Source organism: Sturnira hondurensis, unplaced genomic scaffold (genome assembly GCF_014824575.4).
Source record: "Sturnira hondurensis isolate 20B ecotype Veracruz unplaced genomic scaffold, ASM1482457v3 Scaffold0018728, whole genome shotgun sequence".
Taxonomy (NCBI): Eukaryota; Metazoa; Chordata; class Mammalia; order Chiroptera; family Phyllostomidae; genus Sturnira; species Sturnira hondurensis.
In genome coordinates this window covers 15,274,399-15,292,499 of record NW_028091359.1, presented here as the reverse complement: position 1 = coordinate 15,292,499, position 18,101 = coordinate 15,274,399, and the positions used below count along the sequence as shown (strand labels likewise).

At 53.0% G+C, this 18,101-nt stretch overlaps 1 protein-coding gene across 1 annotated transcript in view; it reads left to right on the top strand.

Annotated features, from left to right (window-relative positions):
- The window catches only part of RAB11FIP4 (RAB11 family interacting protein 4), a 103,391-nt gene that overhangs the window by 29,998 nt on the left and 55,292 nt on the right, over positions 1-18,101 (top strand). The window contains exon 3 of the mRNA XM_037069807.1: positions 994-1,082. Coding sequence (XP_036925702.1) covers positions 994-1,082 — 89 coding nt within the window. The remainder of the gene's footprint in view (positions 1-993; positions 1,083-18,101) is intronic.

Below are 18,101 nucleotides of genomic sequence, written 5' to 3'. Positions count from 1 at the left end.
AGTTTCCTTCATTCGTTTCCACTTCCCCTAAACTCCCTCATTTTTCCTCCCCCTTCCCTTTAATGCGGCAACATAAAAATCCCTCTTTTTTGCTCCAAACCAAAAGCCAGTTGTGAGAGACCCCAGAAACAGGGTCTCAGAATGTGACAACTCTTACATCTCACTGCTGCCGAGTGAAAGTAGCTGACGTGGCCAGCAGGTGGACTGGCTGTCCCTCGGCTGTGAGAGAAGTTTCCTTTCCTGTTGCCTGGGAAGGAAGCCTTGTATGTGAGGATCACAGCAGGGTGAACCCCTCAGCTGGGGTAACACCAAGTTCTGGGAGGGTGGAAGGAAGCAGGCGGTACTGCCCAGAAGTGAGAGGCAGAGGGAAGTGAGCAGGGATGCGAGGGGACTGCGACCGCAGGCTCCCAGGGAAGGGCTCTGAGAGGCATTTGACCCTGTGGGCCCGCTGCTAACTGCACCTGTCCTGTGCCTGTGCCTGTGGTAGGCACTTTGCAGGTTTGACCGATATGATCTGGGGACATTTTCTCAGGGACTGAAAAGGGAGGTCTTCTGCGTAACTGAGTCAGCAGGAGGTGGGGCCGTCCTGAGGGTGCCCCTCTCTGAGATGTCTGGACTTTGCAGGGCTGCAGAGGGCCTCAGCCTCAGGGTAATGTGTGTATTTGGAGGCCCTGTGAGCCTGGCAGGGGTATTCACTGACACAGCTTCCTCCAGGAAGGCCTCCTTGATTCCCATTGCTCCCAGCCTGCCCTCTGCATGTGAGAGTCTCCTCTCTGTGTGCTCCCGAAAGCCCATCAGAGGGTAAGGACCTAGCTCAGCTCCCTCCGCAGAGCCCTGGACTGTCCTCCCCACAGCCTGAGTGTCCACCTCTGTCTTTGAGTGGTCGCCTGGTCTCCTGGAAACTCAGGCTGTCTGCCTCCCTGCAGCCCTGAAGCAAAGCTGCCAAGCCAGGCTAAGGCTCTGACCTTCCACTGTCTGTCTGTCTGTGTGCAGGGTGTGAGGAGCTGCTGAAGGACGTGCTGTCCATGGAGAGTGTAGGGACGCTGCCCTGCGCCTCCGAAATCCCAGACTGCGCGGAGCAGGTAAGAGTGGGCCCCAGGCCCCGCCTCGCACAGGAGGGCTGGCGGCGCCTCGTGCAGACCGCCTTGCCCCTCTTGGTCTTCTTGCCTTGGCTTCGACTTTTTGGTGTCTGGGGGTCCCAGGGCCTCCTTGGAGGACCCTTTGGCTTCAAGGTTGAGAAATAGTTTTTGGAGCCATAGCGGTGAAGCCCGTTGGGAAGCCACAGCAGAGAATGCAGGGGCTGGGGGTGGCTGGGGGTCCTCACGGAGCACCTCGCTGTCCCTCTGTGATGCCGAGCAGAAACAGCCTGGGGAGGGAAGTGACAAACTCGCAGTTAATAGCAGGTAGGACAGTTTTTTCTTTTCTCCTGTGCCATGACCCTCCTGTGCCAACAGGTCCCTTTATGTTTTTTCCCCCAAACAGTTACCACCAGTTAATTCTCAGACGCCGCTGCCTGTCCAGCAATTCAATTTGATGCTAACGCTAACTACCCAGAGTTAGTGTGGACCCAGGGTCAAGAACACAGTCCCATGAGACTGCCCCATGGGGCAGCCACAGATGGGGTCCCTGCCTACCCGCACCTCTGCTGGCTGACCACAGATGCAGGGTTCCCGTGACCCTCCTGGGTTCACTGGAACCTCTCGTAGAACTCAGGAGAACGTGGTATTCGCTGTCAAATGAGCTCTGAAAGAGTCAGGAGGCTTTGGCTAGAAATAAATGATAAAGATTTTTTCAAGGGTCTTGAGGGTTTGCACACTGGAAATACTACCAGGCAATACCCAGAAGTGTTCCGAAAAAAAAAAAAAGCTGAGCATTCTTATAGTAAAAATTGCATTCTTGAAAAGAGTTAGTCCTGCATTCTTGGCCTCTGGCTTGGTCCGAGATGGCAGTACTGCACTTGACCAGGGGCTAGATACGGTGTGTCGGGTGGTCTGGATACGTGAACACTCTTCCTTTAGTCCTTAGACCGGGGGGTCATCGGAGGGTGGTCTGGGAGGCCTGAGGTACACCCAGGCATTGGTGCAGGTTGCTGTGCCCAGGCTGGTTCAGACAAGAATGGAATCGTTTCCTCGTGTCTCAGTCCACTGGATTTTCGTAATTTAGCCGCTTGACTGTAGTGACTCCATTTTATTTCTTCACTCCTTTCCTTGTTGTTGCTATTGCTTTGTTATAAAGGACAGAACCTAGGAGTGGATTTGTGAGGGGTCAGGCATGGGCAGGGGTGGGGCAGTTTGGGGCAGAGATCCCAGGCCTCCTCCCTGCGCACCGCCTCCCCCCTTGGCAGTGTGCCCACCAGCCGGAAGCTCTCCGAACGGAGACTTTGCATGTGAATGGTCCTTCGTTTCTTTAGGTAGAAGGTCCTCCTGGGTGAACCCTTTTCTGCCCTCCGTGTAGGTCTGGCCCTCACGGGTGGCCAGAGCCCAGCAAGATGGCGGTAGCTTGCCAGACACAGTGGCGGCCATGTCCGTGAGCACCCAGTAGGGCAGCGCAGTTGGCCTGGGCCCTGTTCCTCACCCTGGGGCTCCTGTGTGCTGGCAGGGAAATGAGGGGGCACAGCTTAGAGGTCAGGCTGCTGGTCCAGTGGGTGCTGTGGCGATGGACCCCAAAGGCCCGGAGGCCCCAGGCCCGGTGACCTGAGTGAATCCCCTTCGTGCCTCAGAGGCCTGTGATGTTTGGCTCTGGGCTCCATTTGGCCAAAGGCCAGGAGTGGGGAGACCACAGCTCCTCGGGTGTGGGGAGCAGAGGGGCCAGCCTGGGACAGGTCCGAAGTCCCCACTGTGCCCTGCTGTGTCCCAGCTGTCCCCTAGGGGTCAGCTTAAGACTGCTGAGATCACTGCTTCAGCTTCCCCGGTGCCACTAGGGGACGAAAATGTGTGGAGTGACTGTGCAAGGATGACATGTGGTGGGACCATGGCAGTGTATCCCCAGCCCCTCCTGTCCTCAGGGTGGGACAGGAGGTCTCTGGAGTCACTTACCAGGGGATGGGGGTCCTAGTTGAAACAGTGAAATGCTTCGGCGTTGGCTGGCAGTAAACACCGGCAAACCTGGCATCCTGAGGGCACCCCGCCCCACTCACCCCGGCCCCAGCCCCCGCGACCCCAGCACTGGGCCACACAGCAGGGGTGCTCTGTCTGCCGTCCAGACTGCCAGCTGATGCGAGTCCATCTACTCAGGTGGCACCTGTGCCGTACCAGTCCTGGAACTTACTGTGTGGCACCCTCCTGCCTGTGTCCTCAGATCCCCTGGCGCCCTGGCACTAAACGCGTCTCTAAGGGCTTGGTAAACCCAACTGTTGGGAAGGTTTTTCAATGCAGGGGATTTGGGTTTGGTCAGAGGGGATGCTGGGTGTCCCTGGTGTCCATGGGTGGGTGTCCCTGGAGTCCATGGGTGGGTGTCCTGAGGCTTACATTTCAGGAAACGCCCCGAGAGTCCCTCTTGAGGCTGGCCCTTCCTTTTGCGCCGCCCTAGTCCCTGTGATGTAGGGGTATCTGTGGGGCGAGGGCATGGGTGAGTGTGGAGAGCCCACCACAAACTTCAAAGGCAAGGGGGCAGTGAGAGGGACCCCCACCCACCGGTGCTGTAGGACCCTGTGCCCTGGGTCATGCTCCTGTGTGGGTGATTAATAGGGAACCCCGTAAAATGAACAGGGCATCAAGCCACCCGCTCCTCCTGTGTACCCACCACGTCAGCAAATGGTGTCATCATCCATCTAGTCCCCAAGCCAGAATGTCATCCTGAGTCCCCCACATCCAGCTGGCCCTGTCCTCTCTCCCCACTGCCACCTACTGGCTGTCTTCATCACCTCCCCAGCCTTTCTCTCCCCAGACCCTGGTTCCACAGTTGCCTCAGGATCTTCCGAAGGAGGGGCTCGGATAGTGTCAGCCCCCCCCCACCCCCCGCCTGCAACCTCCCACCCACTCCCATTCTTTGGCCCCTCATCGCCAATGGGATAAAGTCCATCATCAGCTCCTACCCATTTCTTATAGCACAGCACCCTGGAGTTGGTAACACCCATCTGTTTCTTGTTTGTTTTGTTTTGTTTTGTTGAATCTTCACCTGAGGACATGCTTATGGATTTTAGAGAGAAGAGAAGGGAAGGAGAGAGAAAGGGAGAGAAACATCAGTTGGTTGCCTCTTGTACACATGCTGACCTGGGACAAACCTGCCACCTAGGCATGTGCCCTGATCTGGAATCAAACCTGCGACCTTTTGGTTTACAGGATGACACCCAACCAACTGAGTCACACTGGCCAGGGCTGCTTCTCATTTTTTGGAAAGGCGTATTCTCTCTTGCCTCTGAAACTTTGAACAAGTTGTCTTTCTCCTCGGTTGTCCTCCACCCACTCTTTTTGGGCTAACTTCTGGTCATCATTTAAGATTTACATAGGCACCTCCCCCTCCAGGAAGCCTCCCCTGGTTCCCTCTGCCCCAGCCTGCCCTCCAGCCTGAGCTTCCACGGGGCCCTGTGCCCTCTATCACTGCCTTGGCTTCACCCTCCAGGTTGGCTCCTTGGCCCCTGTGCAGTGACGCCATTTCACCCCATGAGGGCAGGGCTCAAGCTGAGCTTCCCTCCTCACACCAAGCAGAGCGCCCGTAGTGAGCACCCTCACCCATGCTCCGCAGAGCGTTTCCGAAGTAGAAGTCTGGATGTGGACTTGTGTTGAGGGTATGCGGATTTTATTTTTTAAATATTATTTTAACAGATGTGGCCAATATTTTCTTCCAAAAAGATGGAACCAATTTATATCATCCGATAGTTTATGTGAGTGCCCATTTCCTCACCCCTTCACCAACCCTGGAAGTTCTTCATCTGCCTACGTGTCTCCCTCCCGTGTCCCCCCTCCCTTCTGCTCACCGTTCTGATGGGGAAACTCATTCTCACTTCCACTTGTGCTGCAGTTTACTAGTGAAGTAAATGTCTCCCGTGTCCTCGGGCCCTTTGAAGTGCTTCTGGGAATCGCCTATTCATAGTCTTCGCCCATTTTCCATTAGGTGTTTTTGTTTGTTTTTTAATCATCACCTAAGGATATTTTTATTGATTTTGGAGAAATAAGAAGAGACAGAGAGAGAGAGAGAAACAATGATATGGGAAACATCTTATCAGTTGCTTCCTGTATGTGCTCTGACTGGGGATTGAACCTGCAACTTTTTGGTGTGTGGGACAATGCTCCAACCAACTGACCCACTGGTCCCAAGGCTGTCATTTTCTTATTGATTTATAAGAAAAAAAATTTCATTCTTTATGCATTTTGCTTATTTTTTAATCGTGGTTTTGGTGTCTTTTATTGCACAACATTTTAAAATTCTGAAGCAATTATTATCAATCTTTTTATGCCATGTACATTTTGTGTATTATTTTATGCCTTCTCTACCTCAAGGCTGTACGCTTATTCATATATATATATAATATCAAATACTTTTAGATAAAAAGTGTTTATGTTGGGCTCTTCGATCCACCTGGAGCATATTTTTTTGTTTTGGTGATGAGCTGGCATTATTGTTTTCCACATGTTGCCAGCCGTTCAAGTTCCTGCTATGGAATAGCCCCTCTTTCCCCAGCCATCTGAAATGTTACCCCTTATTTGTGTGCTAACTCTCCTTAGAAATGTGCGTCTCTTTCTGCACTCTGGTCTCTTATATTGATCTGTTTGTCTACCTACTTCTGACTCTAAACCACAGTTTCAGTTACTCTTGCCTTCTAGTTTGGTATCTGATAGAGAAAGCTTTTCTCACTGTTTTTTATTTAAATGTCCTTTTTGTTATTCTTACATATTTTCTCTTCCAGAATAGTCCTTTTTGGTGAAATTCAACTGAAAATCCTGCTAGAGATTTTGTTTGAAATTTGTACATCTGCTGAAGGGCAATTTTTAAAATATAATGTAATATTGAGTTCTCTCACCCAGGAACACAGTGTATCTCTCCATTTATTCTGGCCTTCATTTATGCCCTTCAGGAAAGTCTTATGATTTTCTCAAACAGGTTCTGCATGTATATTTTTAACAGACTATTTTTTATTATTGATTTGAGAGAGAGAGAAGTGTATCTATTTGTTGTTCCCCTTCTTTCCACACTCATTAATTGGTTCTCGTATGCGGGACGATGCCCAGCCCACTGAGGCTCCTGGCTGGGCATCAGAAAGGTCCCGCACATTTCTTCGTAGGGTGACTCTCTTTTTTTAGACTTTCTGTTGCTGTTAAGTGCAGGATTTTTTTGCCATGATATTCCTAATTGCTTATGGCTGCATATCCAGGACAAATTTTCATTTTTGGAATTGATCTTGTCATGATAACCTCACTAACCCCCTTACTAGTTCCAGTAGTTCATTTATATGCAATTTTCCAACTCACTTAATCTACCTAAGAAAGTAGCTCTATCATTTTTTCTGCATAAATTTAAATAGCTAGGTCATATTTCATCACATGAAGACAAATTTATTTACCAGTGCCTCAATGTTGGGCATATTTATTTTTTGACCTAATGTTGGTTATTACAAAACAGTGTGATAATGATTCTTGTAGCTAACTCGTTCCCCACAGCAGCAAATCATTGCTTTATATTAAGTCAGAGATTGGTGAATTGCAGTTTCATGGGCTGAACCCAGCAGCCCATTTTTGTAAATAAAGTTTTATTTGAGCACAGCCACGTCCCTTCGCTCACCCATCAACTGTGGCTGCACCCGTCCTGCAGGTGGCAGAGCTGAGCGGCTGCCACAGGGCTTCCTGGCCCACAAAGCCTAAGATATTCGATATTCTCTATGTGCCTTTTACAGGACAAGTTTTCCACCCCCCGGGATAAATTCTGATAGGTGGAAACCATCTTATCCAAAACATGCACATCTTAACATTTCTAACACATCTGCCAGATTCCCATCCTGAAGAGCTTTCTGCTTATCTCCTGACAGGATCTTGTCAGAATCCGGGTACCCTTTTGATAATGGGTGCTACTGATTTCTCAAATCTTTCTAATCTGAGAGGCCAAAATTAAAATTGCTCTTTGGAATTATAATATGATTGAACTCCTTAAAGTGCATTTATTGGTCATGAGGAGTTCTTTCTTCATGAACTGCCTGTCCATGTTCTTCCTCCTGGCTTTTCTGGGTGCATTCATTTTCATTGATTTATCGGAACTAGAAATATTAACTTTTTTGACATCCATTACACATATTTTTTTCAGCTTGTCATTTATTTTTAACTTTGTTTATGACAGCAAATTAAAAATGGTTTTATTGCCAGCTCATAACTCCTCTCCATCACGTCTTGGGTCAAGAAAGGCTTTCCCATCCAAGGTTGTGAAACAATTCTCTTTTCTTGTGATTTTTTTAAGTTCAGTCTTTATGTTTAAAGCTTTGACCCGTGACATGACCCTTGACGTGTAAAGTGAAACCTTGACATGTAGAGGGATCCAGTTCTTGTTTTTTTCTCATCAGCCCCCCCTCCCCCAACCTCCCTCCCACTGACCTCACCTCACAGGAGCCAGAAGCTCTTCGTAAGGTTATTCTGATGCGGTGGCCCCCCAGTGGCAAAACAAATGGGGTTTGCTAGGACCCGAACAGACTTCAGCCTGAGCCCGAACTGGCTCTTCTGCTCACATTCCAAAGGAGCTTTTGTCAAACCCCAGTCTTGCCAGACATTTTTTTAAAATCCACCCTGTGCTTCTCTCTAGAACTGGCCTGGGGGCCCGAGTCCACCCCCCTCCCCCCTCTTAATTTTGTGAATCCCAAAGCAATCCTTTCTAAAACCACGTGTGACAAGGGTACTTTTAAATTCTAAAAATACTTCTTCTGACTAACAGGGCCCTAATTCAGCTGGGCTGGGGAGATGTGGGCGCCTGGCTGGGGTGGGGGGGGTGTGGGGGGCGGGTTTTAGCACTCCGGGAGGGCCTTATTTGATCTGCTCTGCCTATATCTGGCCCCAGTACTTTTTCTGTGTTCCAGAACCCCCTCCTGGAAAAGAAAGACAATTTCTTTACTCCAAGCCTCAGGGTTTCTGGAAGAATAAAAACACCCTCCAGCGTCGTAGCCCTGATTAAAGTAAAAGTGGCCAAGCAGAAACAGAGCAGATGTTCAGTCCCCTTTTGTTTGTTCCTGAACCCTGGTCTGTCTGCCCGGGACCCTGAATCTAACCATCTACCCATCCCTGCCGGCTGGGCTGAGCCAGCCCGTGAACGCCAAAGCCCGAAAGCCAACTTCCCCAACGGCCTCTCGCTCCACCCCTCATGCTCAAGGTCACACGAGTCTGGAGAATTTAGCTTCCCTGAGTTAGAACTTCCATAGATTTTAGAGAGGAACCACTTCTAGCCCATCTTTTTAAAGTGGAGTAGAAGGGAAAAGGTTCGTTGTTCATTACCCTGTAGGATGTCAACCAGTTTTGTATGTAACTTTGGGATCTTACTCCACCGTTCTTCCTTCCACTGGCTCCACGTACTTTCATCTCTCCCGGTCTCCCGTGAAGCAGCTGTCCCAGCTTGCTGGTTGCCTCCGTAATGAATTAAGTAGACTCTGCCACAGATGACTGTGGGAAAACATGCACCCAAACCGCATCAGGACAGGTGTTCTCAGAAACAACAGTCTGCACTAGCGGCCCCAACCCCAGCTGCACCTGGGATGATACAGGGAGCTTTAAGACATACCAATACCCAGGTCCCACCTTCCAGAGATGCTAACTTAGTCTGGGGAGGGGTCCACTCATCTGTTTTGAAAAGCTCCCCGAGTTGTTCTAATGCACAGCCAGAGCTGAAAACTCAGCCCCGAAACCAGGAGCTCGCAATCTCTGCTGCTTACGAGAGTCACCTGGAAGCTTGTAAGCATCTGGATGCCCAGGCTGTCCCTCAGACCCATGAACCCAGAGCCTCCAGAGGTGGGACCCAGGTGTCAGCATTCTTCAGAGGTCCTCGGGTGGTTCTGTGAAGCCCTGACTCTCACAGTGTCCCAGATTCTGGCCAGTTCGCATCCATCCTTGTTTTCCTGAGGGCAGAATGCAGAGGCTCAGGTGGGGAGTTCTTGTACGTGGAAGGCGGCCGGCGTCTGGCCCTGCTCACAGGGCCCCAGCAGGCATCCTCAGGGGAGTGGTGCGTGGTTTGGGATTGCAGGGCCTGGCCTGAGGTGCCCGTCCCTACAGAACCTGGCCGCCTGGCTGCTCGCTCATGGGGAGGGAGCGTTCCCGCAGCCCAGTGAGCCATGGCTTTGCTTCTCCTGAGAGAGGCCCTGCGCAGCCCCACAGGGACTCGGGTTAGCAGGGCTGGGGGTGCCCCGTGTGCCGGAGCCCAAACGGGAATCTCCGGATTAGGGACCGCCTCACCTGCCCCCACTGGGAGCTCAGGGGCCACCGAAGAAGGTGCAGGAATGGAGAGGAGGTCACATTGGTTTAACAAAGATCCAGCAGATTTACTTTTCCTCCAACCTTTCATTTATTTCAACTCCCAGGAAAGTTGTAGGAGAAATTTAGTGAGTGCCCATGTGTATGGTTCCCTAGGTCCACCAAGCGTTAGCATGTCGTTAATTTGCCTTCTCTGCATGTGTGTATTTATACACACCTACTTTCTTTTACTCTTTCCTCCTTCCCTCCTTTCTTTCTTTCTTTTTGCTGGCCCATTTGAAAGTTAGCTGCAAACTTTATGACACTCTCTTCTGAAATAAATATTTGACCACTCCCAAGAGCAGGGCTGCCCTCCTCTGTATCCGCAACGCAGTTACCATTTGCGGGAAATTTAACTTTGACTCAATATATTATCTCATGTAAGCTGCATATGTAAGTTTTCCATTATTTTTGTAGCTTTTCTTTTTGATCTCGGACCCAGTCCAGGGTCACACGTTGCATTTAATCATCGTGTCTCAGCCTTTCTTTTTTTTTTGCTCCCTTAAAAACATGAACATTATTAATTAAAGTCAGCTGTTCCAGAGAATGCCCCTCAGTTTGGATTTGCCCTCATGGATTGTCTAGCCCTTTGGGGTAGTACAGTTTAAATGCGAATTAAAATGGTGCGGGGAGGAGAGAGCCAGGAGGGGGTTCTGTGTTCGCTTCCCCTCTCCTCCCATGGTGCCCTCCTCAGGCGGCGGTTTCAGAGCTGCAGAGCCGCCAGCACACAGGGTGTGAAGGAGATGCGGGCTCACCACGGGGCGGAAGGGCTTGTCTGTGTGGGGCAGCGGGTCCACTCCTTGGCACCTGTCCCCAGGACGGGGAAGAGGCAGCAGGCCTCTGTCCTCACTGGCTCCGAGAACATGCTGTGGGCTGTGCAGGCGTCTGAGCACCGTGTGGTCAACCCTGGCACTTGGGAACCACACCAGGACACGTGAGTCCTCACTCCATAGCCGTGGCCACATCATCCTCTCAAATTTTTGCACACCTGCCCTCGAATCCTTCAAGTTTCAGCACAAACATGACCTCCTCAGAGAAGCCTTCCCTGACCACCCATCTCAAGGCATCCCTCCGTACCCCACCCCCATCACCGTCATCGCACCTCGCTCATTTCCTTCAGAGCCTGTGCAGCCTTAACCGGCTCGTCGTGTCTGTCCCCGCACTGGACTGTAAGCTCCATGGACCAAGGGCTTTGCCTGCCTCTTTCACGGCTGTGCCCTCTGCACCCCGCACAGTGCCTGGCACGGGGATACCGTGAGGACCTATTTATTGTTGCCCGAGTGGGTGGCATTCAGTCAGTGGTGGAAGACCAACTCCGCCAGGGAGTGATGGGCAGGTCTTCTCCTACCTGGGGGCAGTTGGGGGGCCTCCCCCCAAAGACTGAGAATCATGCTCTGCCCAGTGATTCCGGGGGCATAGGAAGGAGCGGGAAGGGAGGGGGCCATGGCTCTGACCCTGCACCTGGGCTCTCATGCTTGCCTCTGTGTGTGTGTGTGTGTATGTGTGTATGTGTGTGTGAATCCCTTCGGAGCTAGCAGCTGCAGACCCACTCAGTAGGTCTAGGGCCAGCCTGATTCTGTGTTTCCCGCAGGCTCACGGGGCGAGGGGGTGGAGCGGGGACCCTGCGGGTCAGGGACCACTCTAGCAGAGCTTTCAGTGACTGTGAGTCCTGCCCCCAACCCTGCCCATAAATGCCACCAGCCACTGGAAGGTGTGGGAAGAGCTTGAGGCTCTCTTCGTGGCCTCCTCCCCCTCCCCACCAGCAAGTGTTGTTTCTCACAGTGGCTGTCACCTCCCCATGTGGTGAGGCCTGCTAGATTTCTGTCTCCACATTTCTGCTTCTGTGACAGACAGCACAGATTCTCAGCCAGGAACTCTCAGCCGCTCACTTCTGTCTGTGCTGTTTTCGCTCCGCACTCGCTCCTTTCCGCAAGGCTGACTCCTTGGGGATGTTGTGTCTGCCTTCAAAGTCAGGCCAGGTGCCCCTGCCCCCACCCTCAGTGTAGGATGGCACAGCTGGCCTGGCTGGGAACTGGCATTGCCACCCAAACCCAGAGGCTGAGGGGTTTCCAAGCTTTGGTTTAGGGAGTAGGTGCATGTACACCGCCTGACCGGCTCTGGAGGCAAAGGGTTATAATTTAAGCCTGGAAAGAGCAGGAGCTTTGGGGTCTGAGGGGCCTGGGTTCGAATCCCAACTCTTTCACTTACTAGTGTGACCATCTTTTGCAAATTACTTAACCCTCCAGGCCTCACTTCCTTCCCTTGCTAAATGGATATTGTAACTGGTGTCTTCCTCTCAGGGTTATTGTAAAAATAAAAAATGAGAAGGCATAGAAAGCACCCAGTACAGTGCCTAGAAAATGCTGGAATCTCTTAAGTCATAGTGCATAGACTGTGAGACATATCAAGCAGACTGAATGAATACCTTCTGCCCCAGGGTTGCTGACGAGGTGCTGAGAAGCAATGCCTGGGTCTCAGGCCTCCTTTCACACCTACATCCTTCAACCCACCTGCTGCTCCCTCACCGCTAGGGAACTCAGCCCCTGGGCACACCTGCCTCCCAGGGAGGGAGGGTCTGAGGACATAGCACACCTGCTGAGCCTCTGGGAGGATGCTTAAATGTTTTATTAGAGATAAAAAGCTCGCCCCCCACCCCCATCATTGCTACATTCCTGGCGAGGGCCAGAAAAAAACAGCTGAAACAAACAGAAGACGCAGCATAACGTCTGATCCTCAAGGTGGAGCTCTCTGTGGGGCCCGGGCCAGCTGTCCATCCCCGAAGGCCTCTGGTCACGCACGGGCACAGCCTCGTGGGCAGGAGGAGCACCGGCCAAGTTTCTGCCTCATCCAGATGGACAGAGAGGGGGGCTCTTTGGAAGACAGGGGCCGGGAGGCTGAGCCTCTTCTCAACTCTGATGCTGTGACTTTACGTCTAGAATCCATTTAGGAGCATCTGCCTTTACCAGACCCCGCCTGGTCTTCTTCCTGTGCTGTGCGGCTTGGAACATCCTTGCTGCCCTCCAGGGGGTCTTTAACCCAGGCCGAAGGGCCTCCCGAGATGCATGGATGGGCCGGGGCCTAGGCCAGAGCGCGTTGGCCGGGTGCCCCTCAGCCCTGACTTCCAGGCAGAAACCCAGACGGTCTGATCCATACAGGAGAAGGTCGTCCCGAGGACTGGCTAACCATCACTGCCTCAGATTTTCCATCCCGGCTCTCGAGTTCCGAGTCAGAAAGCACTGTTTTGTTTTACCTTCTCGCAAACCCGCTTCATGGACCTACATTTTATTTCCTTGCTTCAGCGTAAGGCCACCCTAAACTGAATATTTCAACTTTCTTTTTTTAATTAATTGCAGCCGGGGGTGGAGTGGGCAGACACAGAGAGAGAAACATCACTTTCTTGTTCTACTTATTTATGCATTCATTGGTTTCTTCTTGTATGTGCCCTGACCAGGGATCGAACCCACAATCTTGGTGAATCGGGATGGCTCTCTAATTGACTGAGCTACCTGGCCAGGGCAGAACATTTTAACTTTCTTAAAATTGCTACTTGAAATCTTATTCGATTTGTCACCCTCTTGTACAGTTGTACAGTACAGATCCATTCCATTCCATTATTTTTAGGATTTTTGCACCCCAAAAAGGTTCTTCTAGGTGAATTTGTATCCTTTTCTCATCAGATAAGAAGTATGGCATAGCCACTCTTTCTTGTCTTGGTAATGAGAAAACTTAGTGCCAGCATCAAAAACTTTCAATTTAGCCCTGGCTGGTGTAGCTCAGTGGATTGAGCGGGGGCCTTCGAACCACACGATCGCGGTTCTATTCCCAGTCAGGGCACATGCCTGGGTTGCAGGCCAGTTCCCAGCAGGGGACTCACAAGAAGCAACCATACATTTATATTTCTCTCCTTCTCTCCTTCCTTTCCTCTCTAAAGATAAATAAATAAAATCTTAAAAAAAAAACACCAGAGAAAGATCTGCAATGATATTGTTAAAAAAAAACTTTCGATTTAATTTTTTACCTTCTTTTTCTGTATTGGGTTGTTTTTTTTTCTTTAATTTTATCAGTTCAATTGTGAATGTCTCACTGTAAAAACTTCACAGGTGTCAACAACAATAACAAAGCCGAGTTTGGATAGTAAGGAGGGGCTATTTGAAAGGTTATTCCAGGGAAGGGAAGGAGCTGTCGAAGTAGGAGGGGGGCCCAGAAGAAGAAGAAAGCTCTGATGGAAGGTCTTCATGCTTCTCAAGGGCCGGGCAAAAGGGGGTTTCTTTACGGGGAAACCCCAAACCAGACCAGGCTCCAGCTGGTGTGGGGAAGTGGGCCGACAGGGTGGGGTGGTCCCGGGAAGAAGTCAGAGAACACTTCCCCCCAGGCCAGCCCGAGCTCAGGGGGCTGCTAAGGAGGGGCTGAACGCTGGCTCAGGCTCACGGACCTGAGGGGAGGAGGACAGCTTGGTCAAAGCGTGCGGACTGAGCGTGTTGTCCGGCGGATGACAGGGCAGCAGTTCAGGGAAGTGGGAATCTGCAGGGCGGGAAGCCGTTCCCGGGTATCCCTCCCCAGACTGCGCCCTCCTCCAGGGCAGGGAGCAGCCTCATCAGTCGTCTGCCCTGTGCAGCCCTGGGCCCGAGGGAGTGCTCCTCAGTGTTTGTTGACTGGCTAAATGAGGGCCTTCTTGGACTCAGGAGCTCGCCTTCCTGGGAGGTCCAGGAACAACAAGCTTGTCTCCCACCCCTCCCTGAGGGGCCTTGGCTCTTGGCTGTGACCCTTGCCCCATCCTTCAGAGGCTTCTAACTCTCCCTTTTCTAGGAGGGTTCCCAGCTCCCAGCCTGCCCCCCAACCCCTTCTCTGAGGGGCCCTTCTACCCCGCCCCTCCCCAGAGGGTGTCCCACTCCAGGCAGCACAACTGGTTCCTGCTCCCACCCCAGTCTGTTCATCGGGTTGGGACAGGCTGGACGAGAGGGTGGGAAGGCAGAGGAGGGGCCGCCCTTCAGTCTCCCAGGGCTGAGGGCAGACCCAGAGGGAGCAAGGGGCTGCAGCCCTGGGGCTGGGAGTGGGCAGGGCAGGACCCCTTTCTGCCCATTTGTGGGGACTGACCTCCCGAAGCTCAGCCAGGTGACTGACCACACCTCTCCTGCTGCTTGGACCCTCTCTCTCCACTCGTCACTTTCTCTTTTTCTTCGCCCCTGCCCCCTCTCTGTCTCTCTCTCTGCTTTCTGTGTCTCTTTCTGACCCAGTCTCTCTTCATCTATGTCTCTGACTCCATCCCTGTTCCTGTTTACTTGGTCTTTGCCCCTCTCTCCCTCCCCTGTCTTTCCCTTTTCTCTCTCCGCCCTGTCTCTCTCTGGCCTGCCGATACCTCCAGTCTCAGCCGAGGAGGCCTTCCAGTTGGACCTGGGTCTCAGCAGGAGCCAGACACAGGGCCGGGTGGCGTCAGATGGAATGTCAGCCATGCCCAGGGACTTCACTTGTCAGCTCTGTGATCAGTCCCGCCCCCCCCCATCCTGTCTCCTTAGACGAACCCCGAGGGGAGGTACTATTAGACCCATTTTACTGATGAAGGGGCTGAGGCTCAGTCAGCAATTAAGTCACTTACCCACGGTCTCAGGACTGCAGAGTACAGAGCCAGGGTTTTAATCTGCACCTGATGCCAGATACCTCAGATAGCCAACTACCTGCGTCTGCTCTGGGTGAGGCTCTTCAGGTTCCCAGGCCTCTCCTCACGCCCTTTGCCCCGCAGCCTGGGAGAAAGGACCAGAGGACTCACTCACCCTGAGGGTTTGCATTGCTTCAAAGACGGCTTATCAGAGCACCTGTGTTGCCGGAGGACAATCTTTACCTGAAGGAACGAAACTAAGTGTTTCAGGAGCCAGTGAGCCCTGGACCAGGGAGCGGGAGCCCGCCACCGGCCCATTCCTGCCAGCTGTTGTAGCCCTGGACACGGGCAGCCGAAACCGGAAGAGCCGGCATTCATGCTGCCTGTCACCTACCCGACCCCACAAGCAGAGGCAGGGATTGAATCTCTATGGGCTCTTGATTCAAATGGTCAGCGATCTGAGAAGACGGCGGGTTTGTACCCTAACAGACCATCTTAAATTCCATTTTAAACCAACCCTTTTTATAAGGAGAAGAAAAGTGTAGGTAAGGGGTTTGGAATTCAAGGGATACAAGGGCTTTGGAATTCAGGAGAGAGGTTGATCAGATGACAGCTGCCATCGGCAGTTTCCCTGACGTCCTTTCATCTGCTGACACGTGATTTTCTTCATCCGGGTCCTGGGTCCTGGGTCCTGGGTGTGTTCCCTTATCTGTGTCCTGGGCGTCAGTCTGTGTCTGTTTGGAGTGGCTCAGATGCCACTGTGGCTGCTCACAGTTGCTCCTGGAGCACAAAGGTCAATCACCGTGGTCCCCTGGGGTCAGGGCGGGCCGGACCTTCAGTCGCTGAAATGATAGCTTTTCACAGGCATTAACTACTAGGCTTATTAACTGTCACATTAAACTGAAGTTTTCCCACTCTTGAGTTCCCCCATCACCACGCCCTGGACACAGAGGGCCCTAAAACCAATGCCATAGGTCGAGTAGAAGAGGCAGGTGGCACAGAGCCCGCTGTGAGGGGCTGTGCGGGTGGTTAAAAGGTGTTCCTCAGAAAGCGGGTCCTCTGCAAGGGAGTCTGGGAAATGCATCAAGGACAGATGAGCCAGCTTCTCAGCTGCAGGACCTCTGCGAGCCTGTGCACCTCTGGGACCCAGGCGGGAGGTGGAGGCGGCGTGCCGGCCCCCTTTGCTCGCATCGGCACCTCTGTTCCAGACACCAGGCCCTCACCGGCTCTCCGGGCAGCTCCGGGTGCCTCGTGAAACAAGTCTGAGGCCTGGCTGCCCCTCTTGCCCCAGAGGAAGCAGTGCAGCCATGTGATAAGTGTGGGGTTTGGTCAACGGCTGTTACACAAGGACCAAAGGTGTGGCACGTACACGGTCGTGTGTGGGTCCGGTGTCTTTGTCGAGCAGCCGGGGGTCACTGTGCTCCACCTTCAGGGGGGCCCTTCTTACTGTATCAGAGTCTGTCGCAGCGGCACCTCTGGGAGTGGCGTGGGGCAGGGCCTATGCAGCTGAGCATGACAGGCCCTATCGCTGTTGTCTGACTTTTGTGACACCTCTCTGTTGACTTCCTGTCCAGTCTGCCACCGGGGGGTGGCCCTGGCGGCCCTCCTGTGGGCCGTGTCTCCTGTCCTCCCCCAGCCTGATGCCAAGGCAGTCGGCAAGAGCCCCAGCTGTGCGGGGGCCCCGAGAGGGTCCTGCCCCGAGGTGCCTGGGCTCTGTGGTCTGGGGCAACTCATGTGACCTCTTTGGGGCCAACAACCGTATTTGCAAAATGAGGGTAAAATGCCCGTCAGGTTGCAGTTTTCTTCATCACTAGATGCTGAGCCACAGGAGGCCAGAGGCCGCCCCTTATTCCTCTCCGTCCCTCGGGGTCTGGCACGTGTCTGGTCTTGGTGGATGCTCATGAAATATTCGCTTTGTCACTTGACCAGAACCCTTCTGTGGCTTCTCCCACGCGTCACTGGTTCGCCCAGGATCCCCCCAGCATGGCCTGCCCTTCCTAGTTCTCCGCCTTTGCCTAGGTTCTCTCTCCTAGACCTCCCATCCGCGCCATCTGCAGCACTGGTCATTTTGGGGACCATTTCGCTGCCACCCCAGAGTGCTTCCCTGCCCTCTCCCCTGACCAGCAGCCTCCTCCTTCCACACCAACCCCTCCCTGAGACACTTCTGCCTGCCGGGGCGAGGAGTGGGGGGTTGGGGGTGGGGGGCGGGTCTCTGTGTCCCCGTGGGCCTCTCTGTTGTTCTCTATGCAGAGCAGTGGGGGGGAGGTTGGGTGGATGTTGTCTCTCTGCTGCACCCTTTTGGAGTTCCCAGGGCCTGTGTGGTGCCAGCGGCAGAGCAGACTCAGGACAGGAGGACACAGAGGGGATGGGAAGTTGGTGGCGGCCACAGTGCTCTTTCCCACCTCCCCGACCCATGCAGCCCTCTCAGGTGCCCTTCTCAGGGGGAGGCAGCCCTGGGCAGGAGGGCCAGTCCGCCGCCTTTGCGGGCGTAGGCCCAGGCTGGGCCCGGACAGCCTAGCTGGCTACTGCTGGCTTGGGGCCCACTGGAAAACCAGCCTTCGGGTCTGGTGGAGAAGTAAGCACATTAGAGACTTATGTTCGGTGTCTTGGCTTCATGGGACTCTCTGTGGTTTACAAAGGGGGGAGGGGCACCATTGTTTTACAAAAAGGGCTTAACTCAGGCCCTGGTCTGCCTGCCAGCCTTGGGGGGAGGTGGCGCAACTTCAGTTGGAGTGCGAGAGCCCTGGGCCTGAACCGAGGCTCTGCCCCTGCCTGGCGAAACTCCAGGCAGGTGGCATCACCTCCCCAAACCCCATGTCCTGTCTGCAAAACAGGCATGACCCTGGTGCCCTGCTCAGGCTCCTGACAATCCAGGGCCAGAAAGTAGCAGCCCGGGGCGTCCACCACGATGAGTCGGAAACTGACCAGGAGACTGGGCTGGAAATGTTGGCACTTGTCACCATTACCAGCTTGCTTCTATTTTCCGGTAAAGAACCATTATTTCTTGGACCTCTTCATTTTCTCTTGCCTTCCATGGCTCGTGTAGCAGGTGGCTTATTTTTTTGCACAGAAACAAAACCTTTGTTTTTTGTAAT